The sequence below is a fragment of the Peromyscus californicus genome, unplaced genomic scaffold (assembly GCF_007827085.1).
Source record: "Peromyscus californicus insignis strain IS unplaced genomic scaffold, ASM782708v3 Scaffold_5__1_contigs__length_169319896, whole genome shotgun sequence".
Lineage (NCBI taxonomy): Eukaryota > Metazoa > Chordata > Mammalia > Rodentia > Cricetidae > Peromyscus > Peromyscus californicus.
In genome coordinates, this window is record NW_026294573.1 from 30,057,255 (window position 1) to 30,080,293 (window position 23,039).

At 45.0% G+C, this 23,039-nt stretch overlaps 1 protein-coding gene across 2 annotated transcripts; it reads right to left on the minus strand.

Annotated features, from left to right (window-relative positions):
• Positions 1–1,346: 1,346 nt before the first annotated feature.
• Positions 1,347–21,546, minus strand: Sf3a3 (splicing factor 3a subunit 3). Of its 2 annotated transcripts, XM_052717345.1 has the most exons (17): positions 21,022–21,535; positions 20,702–20,749; positions 20,316–20,368; positions 20,100–20,205; positions 19,370–19,442; positions 17,623–17,714; positions 16,338–16,420; positions 14,916–15,054; positions 10,784–10,852; positions 9,941–10,008; positions 9,615–9,722; positions 8,690–8,759; positions 6,528–6,692; positions 6,329–6,439; positions 5,415–5,505; positions 2,364–2,419; positions 1,347–1,615 (listed from the first exon to the last, which is right to left on the minus strand). In XM_052717345.1, exons 1-17 carry the CDS (start codon positions 21,115–21,117, stop codon positions 1,538–1,540), a joined length of 1,506 nt encoding a protein of 501 aa, XP_052573305.1. In that variant the 5' UTR covers positions 21,118–21,535; the 3' UTR covers positions 1,347–1,537. The 2 variants fall into 2 exon arrangements, with proteins under 2 accessions (XP_052573305.1, XP_052573306.1); XM_052717346.1 differs by lacking the exon at positions 9,615–9,722 and having other exon boundaries at positions 21,022–21,546.
• Between the last annotated feature and the right edge of the window lie 1,493 nt (positions 21,547–23,039).

Here is a 23,039-nt window from a genome sequence, read left to right on the forward strand (position 1 = left end):
GTGAGGGTGGGGGTGAGCCGCCTGAGCAGTGTCTGCAGCTTTCCCTCCATATGATCTAGTGCCATGTGTTGGATGCCAGATGCAGTTTACTTATATTGTTCTATTATTAAATATAACTTGGAAGTCAGATATTGGGGTAAAAACCCGATTGATCAGAGAAGCCACAGAGAAGTGAACAGTGAGCCCCTCTCTTTTCTCTCCTTCCCCTGATCCAAAGAGCCTGTGAATCTTTCTACAACTTTCCCTCCTACTTCCTGTGTCTCTCTATATGTATCCTGGGTCCTCCAAAACCTCTATGGCTAATTCTGGTCAACCAGTTGCTATTGGCAGTTTCGGAGTGTCAGTGCAAACAAATATCCTGCAACAAGCTGGGGTTCTTCAAAAGTAATGCCTGGAAAACAAACCTGCTGAGGCCTCTGGGAAATTCTCTTCAGTCTTCAATGACTGTGCTCATAGGTACAACTTCCTAGTCCTTTCTGAAATCGGGAGCACCAGATTCAGAAGCCAGAGCAGTTCCTTCCGGCTGCCATCCTCTTGCCTGAGCTGCCTGGAAGCTTCAGGTACAGACCTGTGCTACTATGCCTGGCTCCAGTTCATTTTTTTTTAGGCAGTGTCTCACTCTGTCACCCTGGCTGGCTTTGGACTCACATACCTGCCTGTCTCCAGGTGCTGGAATTATAGGTTACTGCCCCCAAGGCCAACTACAGCTAACTTCTTTATGTAAAACAGGCAAGCCTTGAGGCCACTCTCAGGCCTCAGGCCTAGCTCACCCTGCAGTCTTCTCCCATATGTACTCTGATGGCTGACTCACTGAGGGCAGAGTCCATCCTGGCATGATGCTCCTCTGGGGAGTGGTAATGAAGGGACAGATGGTAAGGAGAAAGGTCTCAACTTCTTGACACATGCCTGGTGTGCTGGCAAAGACGTGTAATCTCAGCACAGCGAGGCTGAGGCAGGATTGGTGGGAGTTCAAGGCCAGCCTGGGCTATAGAGGAGACACATACACACAGCATTACCTCACGTGATACAACAGGCAATAAGAACTGCCTCCTGGCTGGGCGGTGGTGGTGGTGGTGAATGCCTTTAATCCCAGCACTCGGGAGGCAGGGCCAGGCGGATCTCTGTGAGTTCGAGGCCAGCCTGGGCTACCAAGTGAGTTCCAGGAAAGGCGCAAAGCTACACAGAGAAACCCTGTCTCGAAAAACTAAAAAACAAAAACAAAAAAAAAAAAAACTGTCTCCTAAACCTAGGGCTCCCCTAAAGTTGGTGAGAACGAGGCAGAAGTATGAACAAAAGGATTACATCATAAACCTGGGTTTCAGAAACAACACGTCCAGTTCAAGGGCTGGTTTTCTTTTCCCAGATCTTTTTAATATAAACAAAGATAAACACATCTCAAGTCTGCCATCTGTCAGCATGTCTTGTTTCTACAAGATGCACACTAGACTCAAGACTACATAGCAAAAAGTCTTTAAGAGCATTTGGTCGGGAAAAATAGAAAAAGCAGATCTCAGGGAAGACTGGGCACAGCCAACCACTAGAGCAGTCCTTGTCTTTTCAGATCCTCGTATGTCTTCTTGTTCACAACATTGCCACTGGAATCTTCATATTCTTCCTGGGAAGGAAGGGCTCTGTTAGCTACACATTGAGTTCCACAGCAAACCCTGGTACCTAGACACCAACATTCCCCTAACACAGTTTTCTCATCCAGAGTTCCACACGGGAACCAAAGCCACTCTAGTTTTCTAGAGTGGCACCAGTTGTGGCCCACCCCTATCCCTACATAGTCAAAGCCTGTTTGAGGCAAGGAAGCCTGGTAGGGAAAGGCTGATGAAACACAGCAGTGTGAAATGATTCTCAAGGAGCCTGGGTTTCTGCTCACTGGCCACTGCAGGAGTTGACAGGGAGGCCAAACAGGCTTAATGCTTAAGGTCTACATTACAGCTGGAAAGGCTCTTGATGCTGAAATACCAACACAGAATAAAGGAGACTACCACCAGTGTCCACAGGTCCCAGATGTTACCACTACACCTTCAAAGCACATTTCTGAGACCTGTTCTCCACTACACAGAGAGGACTTCCTCTGACTAGATGCTTTCCTGAGCCACCTAACAGGTGACGGACTTCTTACTTTAGAAATCTCCAGGGTAGCACAAGAGACTGGGTGCTCTTGTTCACATCACCCTCAGTGGGCGAACAAAACTGCCTATGACAAAGACAAAGTACGACACAGGCTTGTGTAGTCACCTGCAGACACTGTCCCATTACACTTGCTCCTGCAGTAAGCCTTTTTTCCTCTCCCCTCTGCAGGGTGAGGGGGCTGTCACCTGATGCCACACCTAAGACTCCACATTTTCACCCACCTCGGTGTCGGGCTGCCATCGTTCTGAAGCCTTCTGCAGTTTCAGCTTGGCCCACACTGCAGGATGAGAGAAAAGCAGCCATGAGGACTCACAGTCCACTGGGTGCAAGTCACATCACTCGTACTGCCCTGCTCCCAGCAGCCCCCTCCCCCAATGACTAGCTGTCTCCAGAGTGCAGGGATTAAAGGCGTGTGCCACCACCGCCTGGCCAAACTCCTTTTATTGTGAAATTTACCACCATCTCACTTTGCTGTAAAAGGAAGGTGAATCAGGACTTTAAATTTAGAACAGAGAATGAAAAACCAGGCATGGAGGCACACATCTGTAATCTCAACATTTGGGAGACAGAGGAAGGAGGAGGATCAGGCAGTTTAAGGCTAGCCTTGGCTACATAGTGAGATTGAGGCCATTCTGTGCTAAATGAGCAACCCTGCCTCAAAAAACAATTATAACAGTAAAAAGAAAAGAAATATTTCAAAAGAAGAAGTTAATGTAGTCTATAGGAATTATGGAATAAAATAACAATGATTATGGCAGAGAGGGCTTAATACATATCCTGGTTAGGTTTTCTTCTCTATTTTTTTTTTTTTTTTTTTGAGGCAGGGTCTCTCTATGTGCTCCTGGCTGTCCTCAAGCTCACTCTCTAGACCAGGCTGGCCAGAACTCAGAGATCCTGCGTCTACCTCCCGAGTGCTGAGATTAAAGGAGTGCATCACCACATCCGGCCCCTGTCCTGGTTTATGTCAACTTGACAAAACCTGACAACTTGACAAGCTACAGTTATCTGGAAGGTGGGAACCTCAAGTAAGAAAATGCCCTCATCATATTGTTTATAGCACATTTTCTTCACTAATGACTGACAAGGGATGGCTCAGCTCACTGGGTGCTGCCACCCCTGGGCAGGTAGGTGGTCCTGTAAGTTTGAAAAAAGCAGGCTGAGCAAAAGCCATGGAGAACAAGTAAGCAGTGTTCCTCCACGGCCTCTGCTCTGGTTCCCGCCTCGAGTTCCTACCCTAACTTCCCTCGGAGATGGGCTGTGATGTGGAAGTGTAAGCCAAATAAGCCCTTTCCTTCCCAAGTTGTTTCAGTCATGTTTATCACGAAACAGAAAGCAAACCAAACTATAACCCACATTACTACCTACACTGACTGCCTTAAGAATCAGTCAACATCTGCTGCCACATTTTTTTTTGCTTGAATATGTGGTGTGCATGCATGTTTACATCTTCAAACATGAATAACTGCCCATGAGTGATGACCTGAGTCTGATCCCTAGAACACCTGGTGGAAGGAGATCTACACATGAAGTGCCATGCATACCCATGAGCACATACAAACATACGTACATGGTAAATAAATGTAAGAAAAGAATTTTTTTTTTATTGTTTTGTTTATCAAGTCAGGGTTTCTCTGTATAGCCCTGATGTCCTGAAAATTGCTCTGTAGACCAGGCTGGCCTCTGTCTCTGCCTCCCAAGTGCTGGGATTAAAGATACATACCACTACTAACACTAGGCTCAGAAAAAATTTTTATAAGCATTCAAACTGTAGAATTATGATTCATTCTATGAATTATGCCTGAATTTCTTACTAACAAAGCAAAAGGGAAAAAATAAAACAGGAAGTTAATTGGGCTAGGTATGGTAGCTCATGCCTGTAATCCTGGCACATAGGAGGTTGAGGCCGGAGGATTACCACCACTTCAAAGTAAGTCTCAGGATAGTCTGAGCTAGAGTCAGATCCCATCCCCAAAACAAAACCAAGAGCTGGGGAGATGGCTCCGAAGGTAAAGCTACCATGGAAGCATGAAGACCCAAGTTTAGATCTTCAGCGCCCATGTAAGAGCCAGGTGTGGCGGCTTAATGTCCAAAGCCCTAATGCCGAAGGGCAGGGCAACTCTCTGAAGCTTACTGGCCAGCTAGCCTAGTTGAATCTATGGGCTGCAAATTTGAGAATAGGGCTTATCTTAAAAAACAAAAAACAAAAAAAAAAAAACAACCAAACAAAAAAACTAAGGTGGATGGCTGGAGAGATGGCTCAGCGGTTAAGAGCACTGGCTGCTCCTCCAAAGGACCCAGAGCTCAATTCCCAGCACCACATGTCAGTTCACAACTGTCTGTAACTCCAGTTTCAGGGCATCTGATGCCCCCTTCTGCTCCGATGGATCCTGCACATACACAGTGCACAAAGTCACATAAGCAAGCACAAGCACATAAACACACACACACTTTTTTTTTAATTTGAAAGAATAATAAAAATAGGGTAGAGAGTGATCAAAGAACCTATAGCCTTCATATACATGCATGTACCCACATGCACACATATATAAACTACTGAAGTTGGGTGTGGTAACACATCATTACTCACAGCACTCAGGAGGCAGAGGCAGGCAGATGTCTGAGTTTGAGGCTAGCCTGATCTACAGAATGAGTTCCAAGACAGCCAGGGATACACAGTGATACCCCGTCTACCAAACCAAACCAAACCAAACCTAACCCAACGATAAAAAAACCCAACTGTCTAGCTAGCATAAAGTGAAACACAACAGAGAAGAGATGAATGGGAAAGCAAAGGACTCCGCCAGCAAGGTCTTAGCAGCTGAGACCGCCAGGCAAGGTGAGGCACCCAACACATATTCCATTGGCTTTTCCTCCAATAAGTGTTTTGCTGCTGCGTTCTGTTATCTGTATCTGCCTCAGAAGTAAGCTTACCAAGCCATTTCTGCTTTCTTCTTCTGGATCAGTGGTTCCTAACACATTAAAATCAACTCAGAAGTGTAAACACATAACCTACACTCAGATCTTCACAAAGGAAAGTTCACAGACTCAGGCTGAAAGCCCTGTTCTAACCTCAGCATAGGATTCATTTCAAGGGAGATATAATCAGTACTGCCGAGCAGCTCACTCCCCTAAAAAAATGCAGTAATTATATGTGTGCCTTAGCTTTCTACAGCCACAACCTCTGCCCTTGGGCCTGGAGACAGCAGGGTACTGGGACAGCTGCAGGAGGGGCCACTTGGTCTGGCTAGGGAAGAGTCAGCAAGCTTACTCACAGGAGACGGCATCTTCAATCTGTGTCACATTTGCAAAGTGGGCAGTGTTTGGGATGCCCAAGCACCTCATGCCATGAGCATGACGCCATTCCTGGAAGAGAAGCAAAGGGACAATGTGAAGCAGGGACAGCTGAGACAGCACTCACTTCAGTCTACCACAGACTCTACCCCAGCAGAAGGCAGCTGCCTGTGACTGACACAGGCTGACAATGGCATCAGGGCTGCACTGTCTCAGGCTCCCAGACCTCAGATTCTAGAGTCCGTGGTGTCAGGAAAGTATAACCCAGACTCAGCACTCCGTGCAATAGAGAAGCTGGTACGACCCAGCAACCCTCCCACCTGCAGGGCCGTGAGGACAGGCTGGTGTCTCTGGAGGTCAAGGAACAAACTGCTGAGCAGACAGAAGATGATGAAATCACAACTATAGCTCTTAGGCAGAAAGCCACCATAGGCTTTATCCTGGACACCAACCAAAAATGGAGGACAGATGCAACAATCTGTGTCAAGAACAGGCTGGTAAATATCAGGGCCTCAATTTATTTATTTTTTTTTTCTGCAAAGAGGCAAAGGCCCATTTAAAATCTAAAACACAACAAAAACCTGCCCAGCCCCCTTTAATAGCAATGTAGAGAAGACCAAGAAGCCAGAGGTGGGCCAAGATGCTACAGAAAAACACGACAAAAGTACAAGAACGAGTATGGAAAAAAAGCCAAAATGAAGCTCCACAGCAGCGTGGCAGCATGACTGGAGGGACGGGCCCAGGTGTCAGGGCCAGGAGGGCCCACAGCCACAAGCATGGGCCTCTCTGATCCCGTTCAGCTCTGGACACTAGAGGCCCCACAGGCTGCTACCATCCTCTTCTCTAAAGGGCTGTTTCTACTCAGTTCCCAAGAGAAAAGCTCTGAACGTCTTACAGCGAAGTGCCGCTGGAAGGCCTTTGGCCCTCGGTAGGTGTAGTTTCCACAAATCTCACAGTTGTAGTTGATGTTCAGACCATGGAGCTTGTACAGCCAGTAGGGGATGGGCTAAAAGACACCAAGGTTAGACAGCATTAGATCACTAAGCGCTTGTGTGCTTCCACAGTGGGAGGGGGAGGGGTCCCTGGAGGCTTACTTTGCCGTCCCAGCCCAGAGGCAGGTTTTTGGGGTTGTAAATGATCTCATTCTCTTCGTCTTCGCTTTCGCTCTCGCTGATCTGCTCTTCCTCCTCCTCCTCTCGCTCCTCTCCTGTCCTGGCTTGCTTACGCTGCACATTTTCATGAGTGAGCTGTCGCTGTTCCTAAGGTGGGATAAACAAGGAGCAAAGTCAGAGCAAATTAGTGCAGGACACAAAGGGACATTTCCTCTAACTCTTGCTGACGCCTTACTGCCAAAGGAAGGTTTTGGTTGTAGAATAAGGGTAAGAAGGGCTGGCAAGATGGGCTCAGCTAGTTAAAAAGTACTTGCCAGGCTGGGCGGTGGTGGCGCATGCCTTTAATCCCAGCACTCAGGAGGCAGAGCCAGGTCGATCTCTATGAGTTTGAGGCTAGCCTGGGCTACGAGATCCAGGACAGGTATCAAAACAACACAGAGAAACCCTGTCTCGAAAAAAACAAAAAAACAAAACAAAACAAAAGTACTTGCCAGGCAGCCTGATGACCTGAGTTCAAGTCTCAGAACCCACGTAAAAAGCCACATCTGCAATCTCAGCCCTCTACAGCACCTTGGGAGGTGGAGACCGGGCAGACTAGCCTGGAGCCTGAAGTACTTGTTTTTGACCTCCACATGTGAGACTGTACACACACACACACACACACACACACACACACACACACACACACACACACACACACGGAGTAAGTTTTAAAAGTGAATAGACAAAAGCAAAAGGGGAGACTTTTGTCTTGCCTTCTCCTCAGAACCATGCTCGCAGGTCACACCTGGTCCTCAAGGGAAAGTCCAAGGTTCTAGTGCACACGCCTTGATCCTCACCGGAGGCTGCAGACCGACACAGGTCTCAGCACGGCTGGTGAAAAGTCCCGAGCCAGTCTTTCTACTGTGGTGGCCGCCCTGCCCAAGATGGCCACTTCCCACTCACAATGACTTTCCCTCTTTGGTTCTGTTTCCATGCAGTTACTCGTTTCTCTTGACCACAATGTGAGTTATTTAAGGACCATAACATACTCATTTCATAGGAAGAAATTCAGTATCATGCTTAAAAAACCACAGCCATAAATAAATGGCGAAGGTGACGACAAATGTCCTAGGACCCAGAGTGACAGCAACGTCAGCAGCCCACAGCGTAGAACTGGTTAGAAGTCAAGAGGGGGCCGTGTCCTGGTTGTCCAGAAAAGGGAGAAAGCAGTAGGCACATATCACGCCAAGGGCATGGAGGAAAGGGCTTCTCAGCCAGCTTCAGAGGACTGGCCACCCATATTGATACCCACATTAAAACAGCCCACGTTCACTGTCTCTGGTAACTAGTGTCTGGCTAGTCTTTCAAGAGAATCACTCATTAGAGAAGCAGTGGGGGACTACTTCCCCAGCTGTGTGGGTGGGGGCTAAAAATAAAGCAGAATCATATCCATGGCAAAGGGCAGATATGGGAACAAGTTATCTTGGGCAAGTCACACCTTTTCCACCTCCTACCCACCCTTAGCACTCCTTGAGAGACTATGCAAGGAGAATGATCACAGCTCTCCTGGTACTAGCTCTCCTTTAGCCTTGCTAGGCTTCACAATCTCAACACCGGCAAAACGCTGCATCACAGTAAATCACACCCGAAGGGCTGCCGTGAGTCGCCTTTGTCTTGCCTTTTTTTTTTTTGGTTTTTTTCGAGACAGGGTTTCTCTGTGTAGCTTTGCACCTTTCCTGGAACTCGCTCTGTAGACCAGGCTGGCCTCGAACTCACAGAGATCCACCTGCCTCTGCCTCCCGAGTGCTGGGATTAAAGGCGTGTGCCACCACCGCCCGGCTTGTCTTGCCTTTTGAGTGCCTGCTTCTTGGGTCGCACCCTGGTCTATGCTGAACCTCAGCAAAGAGCTGCATTATTCTTGATCCGGCTGAAAGGGGGGTCTGTTGTCTATGTTTGGCCTTGTGGGAATTGGGCAGCCTTGGGAATATCACCTAACAACAGAACAGGAACCTACTGAAGGGCCAGGGACTTCAAGAGAACCACATTTTGAGATGAATTTACTGCCCCAGCCCCCTCTTTACTTGAACTTGAAAAAAAAAGTCCTTCCTATCCAATTCCCACCCTGAGCAGTACCACAGCTCTCAGAAGACTATGTTACTCACCCCAAGAATCTCCACATATTCATAGATCTGGGCTTCCAGGAAAGCAATATCTTTGTTCCTCTCAGTGTCTCTGAGAATAAGAAACAAGCTATTATCAGTTAAGGGTTCTTTTGCCCCTAAAGCTTTACTCCTGTCAGGAACACCGACTCTGTGATGCATTAGAATCTCTCAGGCGCATGAGCAACACCACGCAGAGCAACCTCTCTGCTTTAAGTCCAGAGGTTAGTGCTTACAACCTAGGAGTTTCCTCTTGACCGTGCCTATAAAGCGGTAAGATCACTTCAGGCCAGACCACTGTAACTCACAATGGAACCCAGTCAACAGGAAGCCCTGCAAGCAAGTGCATGACACGAAGTCCTGACTCTGCTGCTTAGCAACTGCAAGAAAGGGCACATTTTGCAACTTTCCCAAGTCCCCGAAAAAAATCAGAGTAACAACTACTTTTCAGGCTTCTTATGACAAATTAGGGAAAAAAAAAAAAATTAAAACAAAACAAGACAAAAACCTTCAAATAGCCCCAAAATACTCAAACTGAAAAAACCCAATACCCTGTGTAGGTATATGGTCAATTGTCTGTAGCAAAGGTAAAGTAGAAGCTAGGCCATGGTGGTGCATGCTTTTAATAGCAGCGATTGGGAGGCAGAAGCAGGCAGATCTCTCTCAGTTCAAGGCCAGCCTGGTCTACAAAACGAGTTTCAGGACAGCCAGAGCTACACAGAGAAAACCTGTCTTGAAAAATCAAAATCAAGACCAAGGAGGCAGTTTAAGGTCATGCCCAGAGACTTAGCAAGTTTGAGGCCAACCTGAGTTACAGGAGACCCTGTCCTAAAGGGAAAGAGCAAAGCAAAGGAAGGATGGGAAGCTGCCTCTATGGGAAAGAGTTGAATCAGAAGAGAGGTGCGCCCCAGCTACTCCAGCTACTCACCTTTTTGTACCCTTGGATTTGGGATTTTTGGCAAACAGAGAGGTGTCGAGTGACTCCAGGGACTTTCCTTTGGTGCTGAATAGCCTCTGAGCTCGCTCTTCTAGGGTCCTAAGGAGGCAGGAGGTACATTGGATTTTAGGATGAACTTATGCACAGCAGGCTGGTGTGAGACTCAGAGCCTGCCTGCCTCTGCCTCCAGAGTGCTGGGGTTAAAAGTGTGATGCACAAGATGATTTTTGCAGTGTGGAGCAACAGAAAACAACAAAATCGGAGCCACACAGTATACACAGTAACTAGGAAGTTTGATAGAAAAACCAGGTTCTTACCCGCCACACTTCAGGCCTAAAGCTAACAGTGCAGATTTCAACCTGTCCAGACCCAGGGATGCTAACTCCTACAAAAGATAAATCAGTTACAAAATAACATGATTAGTTTTTTCTCCAGGCAAGACTACATTCTACAGTCAACCTAGCTTTCGGTCTCTATAGACCACCTACTGCCATGTCTGGACGCAGCCACACTGGGAGGGCAGCATTCCCTAGCTCTCTATGGTAGCATCGTCCCTACCAGTATTGTTGCAGAGATGAGAACTGAACTCGGGACCTCATACATGCTGACCACATACTCCACCAACTGAGCTCTCTCCAGCTCCCTGTTATGCTTTAGAATTACTGCCTTTGTGTTTTGAGACAGGGTCTTATCTAAAGCTAGCTTCACACTCACAGCAATTCTCCTGCTTCAGCAACCCTCTAACTCTCAAAATACTGTAGCATCATCATATCACACTTCTCTGAAATTTAGTTTTTAGAGAAGTTAAAAGGTTTCTTCCTTCTGGTCTTTCTTTTCACTGTACACGCCTGTCCTCAGGAAATGGTATTATTGCAAGTCTAAGACACTGAATAGAGGAGAGCAAGTGCTTCCTCCAAAGAATGGCCAGGGCTGGTGAGACGGCTCAACAAGAAGTGAAGGCCTGCTGTCAAGTGACAATCTGAGTTTGAGCCCCAGGAATCACATGGTGGAAGGAAAGAACCAACTCCTACCACTTATCTTCTCCACACGCCTGCCTTGGCACATGTGTGGGTACACATAACTACTCCTACACAATAAATTTATCAACAACAAAAAGACGGCCAAGCAAGGCCAGTATTGTCAATTGTCCTGAAACATACCTCCCAGGAGGAGAATGCCGAGAGGTCAAGATGGGCTCCAGCATGGGTCAGGGCACTGCTTGTCTCTTTCTGGCAGGAACAGGAAGTTTAAGATCCAGGTTAATAAGATGAATGAACTAAGGAAGCCGTCTAAATTCCCAGGACTGGCTGGCCCCTTTCTTTAATCACATTTACAAATAATGGTCAGTTCATACAGAAATGAAGCAAAAAATATGAAATGGCTACTTATAAGTTCAAGTTTATCAATAGAAGTAAAAAAATATACATTCTAATCATACAAACTGATCAGATTTTGGTCAGCAGGAGCCACAGAGCAGTCCAATATGGTTGTTAAAAATCCTGGGCTCAGGGCTGAAAAGATGGCTCAACAGTTAAGAGCATTGGCTATTCCTTCAGAGGACCTGGGTTCAATTCCCAGCACCCACATGGCAACTCACAACTGTCTGGAATTACAGTTCCAGGGGACCTGACACCTTCACATCAAGGCACATAAAATAAATTTAAATAAATCATTAAAAAAAAAAATCCTGGGCTCAAGCCGGGCAGTGGTGACCCATGCCTTTAATCCCAGCACTGGGGAGACAGAAGCAGGCAGATCTCTGAGTTTGAGGCCAGCCTAACTTAAAAAGCGAGTTCCAGGACAGGTTCCAAAGCTACACAGAGAATCCCTGTCTTGGGGGAAAAAAAAACAAATAAATATCAAACAATAAACCCCTGGGCCCAGACAATGGTCCTGACAAATCTTGTTCAAAGTGTACAAAGAAAGTCTTGTCTCAGGGTAGAGCTGATCCTGAGGGACTGGCATCCAATGTCCTGAAGCAGGGACTCAACACTGAAATAGTAAGTTGTTGTGGGATATTTGCACACTGTGTGAAGGTGTATTACTGTGATTGGTGTAATTAAAAGTTGAATGACCTTAATCCCAGCACTCGGGAGGCAGAGGCAGGCGGATCTCTGCGAGTTCGAGGCCAGCCTGGGCTACAGAGTGAGTTCCAGGAAAGGCGCAAAGCTACACAGAGAAACCCTGTCTCGAAAAACCAAAAAAAAAAAAAAAGAAAAAAAAAAAAAAAGAGTTAGTTAGGAACAAGCCTAAGCTATAGTCCGAGCTCTGATAATTAATTAAGAATTCTCTGTGTCATTATTTGGGAGCTGGCTGGCAGGACAGAAAAGGACATGCTACATATGACGCCCAAAGATTAGCTATAGGCCGAGCTCTGATAATTAATTAAGAATTCTCTGTGTCATTATTTGGGAGCTGGCTGGCAGGACAGAAAAGGACATGCTACATATGACGCCCAATGTAGGGCCAGAATAGCCAAACACAGGGCCTGAGAAAGCTAAGAAAAGTTTTGGACAAAAAGCCAGACTTGGCTTTCTAGTCCTGGAGTCTCTCAGGTGGGTCAATGCTCAGCACACAGGGGCTCAGCTACCAAGCTGCTGCCTGCGGGCTGGAGCCAGCTGCCAGCACCTACACTGAGCTGCAAGGTGGCTGACATGGCAGTTTAAAATTTGTCCCACGTGGTGAAAGAACACTGCAGGCGCTTAGTTAAGCCAGGTCCAGATACAAACAAACCTCTAAAAAGGTACAGTATGTTTAAAATGTGCTTAGACACCAATCAAAGAAAAGAAAAGAAGCATAGACAGTCATTTAAAAAAAAAAATAGTTTAAGCCGGGCGGTGGTGGCACACACCTTTTTTTTTTTTTTTTTTTGGTTTTTCGAGACAGGGTTTCTCTGTGTAGCTTTGTGCCTTTCCTCGAACTCACTTGGTAGCCCAGGCTGGCCTCGAACTCACAGAGATCCGCCTGCCTCTGCCTCCCGAGTGCTGGGATTAAAGGCGTGCGCCACTACCGCCCGGCAGCACACACCTTTAATCCCAGCACTCGGGAGGCAGTGCTAGGCGGATCTCTGTGAGTTTGAGGCCAGCTTGGTCTACAGAATGAGATCCAGGACAGGCACCAAAGTTACAGAGAAACTCTGTCTCAAAAAAGAAAAAAAAAGAAAGAAAGAAAAAAGAAAAATCAAAGCAAAAAAAGTTTAAAAATAATAAAGTAAGGGTTGGGGATTTAGCTCAGTGGTAGAGCACTTCCCTAGCAAGTGCAAGGCCCTGGGTTCGGTCCTCAGTTCTGGAAAAAAAAAAAAAAGAAAGAATAAAGTAATATAAAAAGAATAAGCCACGTAAAGATGGAAAATACACAGGGAGTCTGGATCCTGTATGGTGTTTTGTTGACTTTGAATTTTTCAAATGCTAATATACAAAAAAAAAAAAACAGCTGTTAAGAGACATTGGATTATGAAAACTGCTATATTAAACCAACCTATGTATTTTAAGAATGTCTTCACTTTAGAATGGAAGTAAAAAAAAATATATTCTGTTGGGAAAAGGTTATGCCTTTGTTTCCACAGAACACAAAAAGTTACGGTTCTCTTCAAAATTAATAAAGATCAGATTTGATTAGGGGAGATCTCCTGAAAATCTTGGCTATAGACATGAAAAAAGAAACCAAAAAATACTACAGGACATGTGATGTATATGCTGATCCCTCTAATATGGGAACAGCTCTGAGACTGGATGAGATATGATAAATCTTGTTGGCTACAGAGTCCTTATGATTTATTATTACATGCCATTCTTTAATATGGCATGGATAGAGGTTTGGTTATATAGTCCAAACAAACTTATAAAATCGACAGATGCCTTTTACCTGCTCAAACATAAAACAAGAAATCATCTTTAACTGACTTGTGCACACTCCACATTTCATATTTATGTTAATACAGATATATATGTTACCTTTAACAGTTTGTGTTTTCAGAAAGAAAAAAAGAGCCAAAAAGTAATGAAGACAAGTAGCCCAGGTGATCCAGCCTCTCAAAATGCCTCTGTGGCCGTTTCTTCAAAATTCTGAATCCAGAACAACTTCAAAGCTGCTGAGATGTCCAGCTTCACAGACTATCCAGCTAAGACTTCAGATAAGTTCTACTCTTTCCCATCAACAGAGGCTAAACAAAGAATATAGCTATCTCTCCCAGGACTTGACCATTATCCCAATTTTCTCATGAGCCCTTAAAGATGCCACTGCCCCCAGACAACAGAAAGCAGTCTAGAGAACACGACACACGCATTCCCAAGATGTGGAATGGATGGTTTTTGGTCATTCAATGTATAATGGATGTTTGTCATCATTTGGGGGGTTGGTTACAAGTTGTTATTGGTAATGATCAGGAAAAAAGTTGAACAAAGGTAATTAGATTCAGAGATCTCATTCTGAAAAGAAAAATGAGAGATAAAGAAATGATAGGATAAAAGGCAGATTATTAAATCTTCTTTCAAACTAAAACCAACAACTATTTCCTGCATACTCAGGTAATATTGTATCCTTCTTGGGTCTCTGATGGGATTTGAAGACTAGATAGTATACAGTTTTTCTTGTTATCAAATTCAGAAAAAAATACTTACATATAAGGTTAAGGAACATAAAAGCCTAAGTTGTTTATCTAACATGTTTTTAGGTCTAAAAAGATATTTTTAGGATTGTAATACAAGTTATGATAGAAAATGGTTTAGGTATAAAACTTTGGATTCACTCAGATAGGATAGATAATACAGTACTTTCTCCAAATTTGTCAAATACATATGGACTAAACATTGTGAATGTAATTCTTACTCGATAATTGTTCTTACTGTATATAGTTTTATGTTAGAAATAAAACTTTTCTTTTTTATTTAGACAAAAAGGGGGAAATGTTGTGGGATATTCGTACACTGTGTGAAGGTATATTACTGTGATTGGTGAAATAAAAAGCTGAATGGCCAATAGCTATGCAGGAGGTATAGGTGGGGTTTCTGGGAAAAGAAAGGAAGATGAAGAGGAATCTAGATATGCATGCGACATGGAGAGGAAACAGGAGGTGCAAAATGGAAGAGAGGTCACACCACATGCTAGAACATAGACTAATATAAATGGGTTAGTTTAAGTTATAAGTCTAGTTAGGAACAAGCCTAAGCTATAGGCCGAGTTTTCATAATTAATAAGAAGTCTCTATGTCATTATTTGGGAGCTGGCTTGCAGGACAGAAAAAGACTCACTACATAAGTTCCTTTCCCTGGCATGAACCCCACTGAAGCTCACCGGCCATCCAGGAAAGGTACCATTATCCCACTTCTTCTCAAAGTCAGTCTGAATCTTCCCAAAGAGCTCATTCTGATCCTGAAGGGGCTTCACTCTATCTGTGTAATCCTGGAGGTACTCCAGCAGCATTTCCAGGTATCTGCAGAACATGCAACAGAGAAAGCAATCACAGCTTCTATCTGTGACATACTGCTATGCCCTGCAAACTATATGTCATTTTTTTTCTTTTTCTTGGTTTGTCAAGACAGGCTTTCTCTGTGTAGTCCTGGCTTTCCTGGAACTCAACCAGGCTGGCCGAGAACTCATAGATCTGCCTACCTCTGCCTCCCAAGTGCTGGGATTAAAGGCATGTGCCATTACCATCCAGCTCACTTTTTAAAAAAAATTTTTAAAATGAGTTTAATTTTTTTTTTCACATCATGACCTTTCCTACCTCCTTTTATCCTCAAGATATGATGTCAAATACTAAATCTTAATTAACTCACAGATAAAAGAAGTCAGATAAACAGAATATTAGAAATAGCAAGCTTGGGAACAACTAAGGAGAAATGTGATTAATTAATATTACTTTCCATTTAATACCAGATCTAAGCACATAGCCAGTCCTGGAAACTTTCCCCATTAAACTCCAAAAACCTCAGAGGTCCCCAAACAGACTTCTTTCTATATTACACAAAATTAAGGAAGGTATGGATGAGACCACAGATGTTCCCATAGATACTGTGGTGGTTTGAATGCAATTGGCTTCCATAAGCTCACAGCGAGTAGCACAACGGGTAGATGTGGCTTTGTTGGAGTAGATGTGGAGGAACTGTGTCACTGTGGAGGTTGTCTTTAAAGTCTCATATATGCTCAAGCCACACCCAGTGTTTCAGTTCACTTCCTGTTGCCTCTGGATCAATATGTAGGACTGTCAGCTATTTTTCCAGCACCATGTGTGACTAAACACCACTATGTCCCACCATGATGACAATGCACTGAACCTCTGAACTGTAGGCCACCCAATTAAATGTTTTCCTTTAAAAGAGTTACAGTGGTCATGGTGTTTCTTCACAGCAATGGAAACCATAACTAAGATAGATACCTTTGTCTACAATCAGATTATCACACATTTTTATTTTAATTCTTGAGACAGGGTCTCACTATGCATCCCTGGTTCGCTTAGTACTCAATATGTAGACCAGTTGGCCTCAAATTCACAGTGATCCACCTGCCTCTGCCTCCTGGACTGCTAGGATTAACGGCACACAACATTATGCCAGCATCACAAATATTTTAAAACCTAACAGTTGGTATCTTCCAATAAACCAAGAAGTCATTCATGTATAGCATTCAGGCAACAAAAGACAGAATTTTGACCTCAAACCTTCCCATGAAATTCTACTAAAGTCCAGAAAAGGCCTGGAAACTGTGAATGCCTACCTCTTATACTCTGCGTTCTTTCTTTCTTTAGGAATGTCAAATAACTGGTCAAAGATGGACAGGTATGTGATATAATCCAGCTTCTGAAAACAGAAAAGAAATGACAGGTCAGGATGACAAGTCAGTTAATCTTCAAAGAGTAAGGTCAAGGGCTGGAAAGATGGTTCAGTGGAGAAAGGTGCTTGTTCCAAGTGTTAAGACCTGAGTTCTACTTCAGGGACCCACAATGGAAGAAGAGAACTAACTCCCTCAAGTTATCCTGTGACCTCCAATCTTGAAGGCCACTGTACACATGTGCATACACACTAAATAATTTTTGTTTTTAAAAGGTCAAATTGAGTGTTCTCTAACCAAGTACCAAGGCTTTGCTTAGTGTTTTCTTTCCTGTCTCTCAATCCCTAAGACTGTTGATTTCAATGAAGTGAGTAGAAGATTGCTGGACATGAAACTAACTCTACAAGATCAAGTTAACAAACAAATCCAAGGCTCCTGTCTAAACACTTTGCCATTCTAAAATAAGGTCCTGAAAGATGTCCTGTGTTAATTCATGCCTCCACTTACTAAAGATCTTTGAACCAAACTTGGAGGTGCAGAAGAGAACAAGGCACCTGCTTGCAGAGCCTACAGGTTCGTGGCTGAACTTGGAGACATTTCCCCATAAGGACAAGGTCTCACAGAGATCCTTCTGCCTCTGACTCCTGAGTGCTGGAGTTAAAGGGATACCACCATGCCCCACCTACAAACTACTATTAATGTGACCTTTTGAAACTGCCAATTTAAGCCTCATCACCAAACAAACAACAAATAAACACTTGCCTCACCAAAAGACATGAACTAGTCCTTTCCTGACAGAGATAGTGTTGTATCTCTCACATGCCTCATACTGTGCACCCAACACAAGAGCATTCGAAGTATTTATGGGTTTAAAAACTTGCTGGGCATGGTGGCACATGCCTTTAATCCCAGCACCCAGGAGGCAGAGCCAGGCGGATCTCTGTGAGTTCGAGGCCAGCCTGGTCTACAGAGTGAAATCCAGGACAGGCACCAAAACTACACAGAGAAACCCTGTCTCGAAAAACCAAAAAAAAAGTGTTTCTATGCATGAATAAATTAATGAAAATTATTAATAAAGAAAATAATGGACTTGCTGTAACTGTAGGCACGTGTCATTTCATTATCAATACAAGTTAATACAAGTTACATGGGGGACACTGTATGTGCTTTACCTAGATACCTTGACTTAATTCCTAGAATGAAAAATCTTTCTCCTCTCTCCAGGCCTTACCTCAGACGCCTTCAGGTTAATGTACTTAAGGTAGCAGTCATGGAGATCAAGGTAGCGACCATATCCCTCTTCATCTGTGAACTCCACCAAGTCTGAAGAAATCACACATGTCAATGATTCTGATATAAGACCACTTTCTTGAACTTGCTCTTTTTAAAAAAAAATTTTTTTTTAATTTATTTATTGTGTATACAGTCTTCTGCCTGGGCATATGTTTGGATAATAGAAGAGGGCATCAGATCTCATTACAGATGGTTGTGAGCCACCATGTGGATGCTAGGAATTGAACTCAGGACCTCTGGAAGAACAGCCAGTGCTCTTAACCTCTGAGCCATCTCTCCAGCCCTGAACTTGCTCTTTAAATGCACTACCTGCTCGAAGTTCCATGAGTCAGCCCTTCACTCCAGTATCCTCTTTACTCTCATCAAATGAACAGATCTAGGCTTTCATTTTGAGCTTAGACAGCAAGGCCATGTGGATGTCAATATAGCCCGGAAACCAATCTGAAAACCCAGTTATCAATTTCTCAGGTACTTGGGGGTAGGGGTTAAAAATAGGGTTTCTTATAAGCCTAAACTGGCCTCAGACTCCTGATCTGCCTTCGTCCACCTAAGTGCTAGGATTACAGGCATGTGTCACCATGCTGATTTACACAGCTCAGAACTGAACTCAGGTTCTCAGGGATACTCAGCAATATTCTACCAACTGAGCTAATCTCTGTGCACAAACATAAGCCCCACATTGCCCTATACTTTGCTGTAAAACTAGCACTCAGACGGCTAAGGCAGGTGGATCATGAGTTCAAGGTCAGCTAGACATGGGAGCAAGACCGGCCTGGTCTACATAGTGAGTTCCAAAACAGCTAGCCTATGCAGAAAGACCCTATCTCAACAACAAACAAACACACAAACACACACACACACACACACACACACACACACACACACACACACACACATAAAATCAGACAAACAAAAATGCCAGGCAATGGTGGGCACGCCTGTAATTCCAGCACTAGGGAGGACAGAGGCAGGAGAATCTCTGAGTTAGAGGCCGGTCTGATCTATAGTGAGTTCTAGGACAGCCAGGACTACAAGGAGAAACCCTGTCTCAAAAAACAAACAAATAAAGAAAAAGAGAAAGGGCTAGACAGAGGACTCAAAGGTTAAGAAAAAAGAAAGTTAAAAAAAAGAAAGAAAAATAACAACAAAAAAACCCCAAAGATACTCATCTTTATCTTCTTTGATTTAAATGGTAACAGGCATATGAGACTTTTATTTATTTACTATTTGTTTGAGACAGGGTCTCATGAGTCTTGACTGGCCTGGAACTTGCTTTGTAGATCAGTCTGGCCTTGAACTCAAGAGAACTCTCTGCCTCTACCTTCTAAAAGCTGGAATTAAACATGTACACAAACACAACCGGTCTTTATTTGTTTTAAGAGACAGGCTTCAGGGGCTAGAAAAATGGGTCAGCAGTTAAGAGCACTGGCTGCTCCTGCAGAGGATCCAAGTTTGATTCCCAGGACCCACATGGTAGCTCAAAACCATCTGTAACTCCAGTCCTAGAGGATACAACTTCCTCTCCTGGCCCCCTCAGATATATTCATGGTGTATAAATATCATACAGGCACAACACCCATACAGACAAAACAAAACAAAACAAAAGCTCTAACTATCTAGCTAGCTATCTGTATAGCACAGAATGGCTTTGTATTTCCCAGAAAGAAACATTAAACCATACTTACTTTGTGCCTCTTCGCTTGGATTCTCTCGAGCCTTCAGGAGCTCCTCAAATTCCACTGACATTGGCACACAGATCTGAGGGAAGAAGGTGCGGGCGGGTCTGTCAGTGTCTTAGGCATGTACAGAGCTAGATTTCTGATACCTGATTTGCCCTGAGTGTTCAGAGGACCTTACTACTATTCTGAACTTGCTTTGCTAAGTATAGCTGGGGAGATACTCACTGTCACAATACATCGCCTCCTAAGGAGGGACTACATTGGAGGAGGTAGTCTAGGAAAGATATTTGATGAGGAAGTTGGACATGAATCCTGAAGGTGTTCCTTAACTCTGGAACTGAGCAGTGTACCACTGTGCTGGTAGAAGACTTTAAGGCAGAATTAAAAGCACAATGTATTGGGTAGGAGAAATTTTTGTGAAAGATAAGGAGGAGGAAACAAGTTTGGGTAGGGAGGGAGAGTCTAGACTATGATGCAGACAAAATTTGGATCAAACAATAAAGAACTCTGGAGCAAAAATTACCCATCTCCCACTGGGCAGAAAAAAGCAGGCCCTCATGCCTTCATTGTGTTCCCCACTGGCTGAGAGATGTCAGGAAGGGTGTCAGCTAACTATGTTCACTGCAGTTACGTGGCAAGTTCGTTTTTAGAGACATCTGAACGGCATACCGCCGTTTTCCTTGCATCTTTCCTTATTTTGGGATAGGTTTGGGGAAAATACTTTGGGAGGCCATACCTCATTTGGGTGTTTCCGATGAAATTCCTTTATCTGCTTGAGTCTATTATAGAACTCAGCAAACTCATTGGGTCCTGAAATAGCATTGAGTTCCTCCTTTCGCAGTCTGCAAAATAATGACAAGTCCAAAGAGGATAAAGCACAAAGCCAATCCTCTCACCATGGCTCCTCAGAAGCTCTAACTGCGAGGGGGGAGGGGATGTGACTGTCACTTACCCATCTTTATCATCATACAAATCCCTCAGGTTCCCACTGACCTCCATGTACCTCTGAAAGGCAAACACAAATCCATCAGAGTGAAGCAATTGGTACAACAGGGCTAAGGAAACAACAAAGGCTTTCTTGGCAAAGCCCAAGGAAACCTCAGGAGATAGAAGGTCTTGAAAATTCCTCTACTTTTAAGTGACAGTCTAAGCGGGGAGTGGTGGCATACACATTTAATGCCAGCACTTGGAGGCAGAGGTAGGACATATGTCTTAAGAACCCGACACGGTTCAGGACTTACCCACGGGCAGAACTTACGCTGAGCCTCCGCACCTTCCCCTGCCAGCACTTTTCCCGCCCAGCCCGAGCTAAAGGGAAGAAGACAGCGGAGCACTCACATCTTGCATGGCCCGAGTGCGGTGATCGGAATTGATCTGGTCCCGTAGCTGGAGAAGGGCAAACAGACGCTGTTAGTTTGAGTTCTGGAGCCGGAAAGGCCACCCGAAGGACGAGCTTATCTAAGGTTTAGGTTTCAGGGGCTAGAGCAGAGGGACTGCTGGGCCCTCGGAGGATGTTACCGAGGCCAGAGCGCCGAGGCAGCCTAGGAGGAAGGCGAAGATGGGGCGCGGGGAGGGTCTGAGGCCGAAGAAAGCGCTCGGGGGCTCGGCACGGGACCGAGGCCCTCCTCCTGGGGCGGCCCCGACCACGGCCCACTCACCGTGGACTTCTTAGTGAGCATCTCTTTGGCCATGACATCCATGAGCCGTTCCTTCTCCTCATGATAGCGCCGTTGCTGCTCCAGAATTGTTTCCATTTTCCCCTAGCCGCGGCGCTTCAATTCAGACCACCAACACGGCCGGAAGCAGCCCCTGCCGCCTTGCGCGCCTGCGTCTCCGTCTCAACGTGCTGTATCCGGCTGCACCAAAGTTCCTTGGGTCCCGGAAGTGCATCGGGGGAACTCAAAAAAATTGAACACCACAAGGCGAGCACGTCGCGGCTCCCGGCAACACTGCTCCCTGCTGGCCGGGGGTGTGGAGAAGCGATGCTCAGCTCCTGAAGATCCCTCTAGAATGCCGGCAAAAATCCTGGAGGCAAAAATCCTGGGCAGTGGCGGCGCACGCCTTTAATCCCAGCACTGGGGAGGCAGAGCCAGGTGGATCTCTGTGAGTTCGAGGCCAGCCTGGTCTACAGAGAGAGAGAGAGATCCAGGACAGGCACCAAAACTACACAGCGAACCCCTGTCTCGAAAAACCGATAAATAAGTAAATAAAAAATCCCGGAGGCTGAGGGGTGAGAGGCAACTGGCGGCTTGGAGCATGCGGTGGTCAGCCCAGCCGGCAAGGACACAGTGGCATGGACCAGGAAGCTGAAGGATACAGAAAGGAAAGAGGAACTGGAATTTCTAGCTTTCAGGGTGTGACCTCTGGTGATGTTTTCCCCTTGTCTGGACTTTATTGTCTGTCCGTATGGTGAGAATGGCAGCGGTTTTGTTCTTAGCAAAACTCTAATGTGGAAACAGCCTTTGTTTATCAGCCGGGGACTCTTTAAGGGAAATGTGGTCTAGTCAAGCAATGAAATGCTTGCTATTCAGCACAGGTCAGCTGATTCTGTGTCCTTAATTCTTCTGCCTGTACCTCTCATGTGTTGGGATTACAGGTATGAGCCACAACACTTGGCCACAGTAATGGCTTAGAAATGAGATCTAGGCTGCCTTTCTTAAAAGCAGGAGGAAGAGGAATAAGCCAAAAAGATTAACAACACTCTGGAGGCAGAAACAGGCAGATCTCTGTGAGTTCTAGGCCAGCCTGGTCTACAGAGTGAGTTCCAGGACAGTCAGGGCTACATAGAGAGACCGGGTCTCAGGAAACAAACACAAACAGATCAAGACTTGAGATGGGAGTCAGTATAAAGAGCTTGTCTAGCATTCACTAGGAACAGGGTTGGAGCCATGTAGAGTGGCTCACACCTGTAATCCTAGCATTTAGGAGACTGAGGCAGGAAGGGAGCAAGCTCAGCCTGCACTATGTGGTGAGAGCGTATCTCAAAACAATAAACAAACGCCAGGCAGATCCCAGCCAGCCTGGACTACAGAGCGAGTTCCAGGACAACCAGGGCTACACAGAGAAAACCAGAAACAAAACAAAACAACAAAAAACCAGAAAGAGTGCTCAGATGAAATGTTGGGACTGGTAAATTCATGGAGACTAAGGGAAGATGAGTGAGTGGTTGCTTGGGATAAGAAGTGACTTAGAATGGACAGAAGGAATCCTTTTGGAGGCAGCAATAGTTGTACAACTCTACCAACTTTGCTAAAATTGAAATGAGCTGTAGCGCTTAAAGTGAATGGTATCTAAATTATAACCTCAATAAATCTCCTGTTTAAAAATATCTGGGGGGCTGGAGAGATCCATCAGCACTTAAGAGTATTAGTTGCTCTTCTAGGGGACCTACATTCTATTCCCAGCACCCTTATGGCAGCTAATAACTATTAGGACTCCAGTTCCAGAGGATCGATGCCCTCTTCTGGCTCCTATGAGCACTGCATGCATGTTGTGTACTTGTATATTTGCAGGCAAAGCACCTATACAGATGAAATAAAAATAAACCTGCTCACAGAGGCAGGTAGATCTCTGAGTTCAAGGCTAGCCTGGTCTACAGAGCTAGTTCCAGGACAGCCAGAACTCCACAGAGAAACGCTGTCTCAAAAAACCAAAAAACAAACGACTGGAGTTCCTA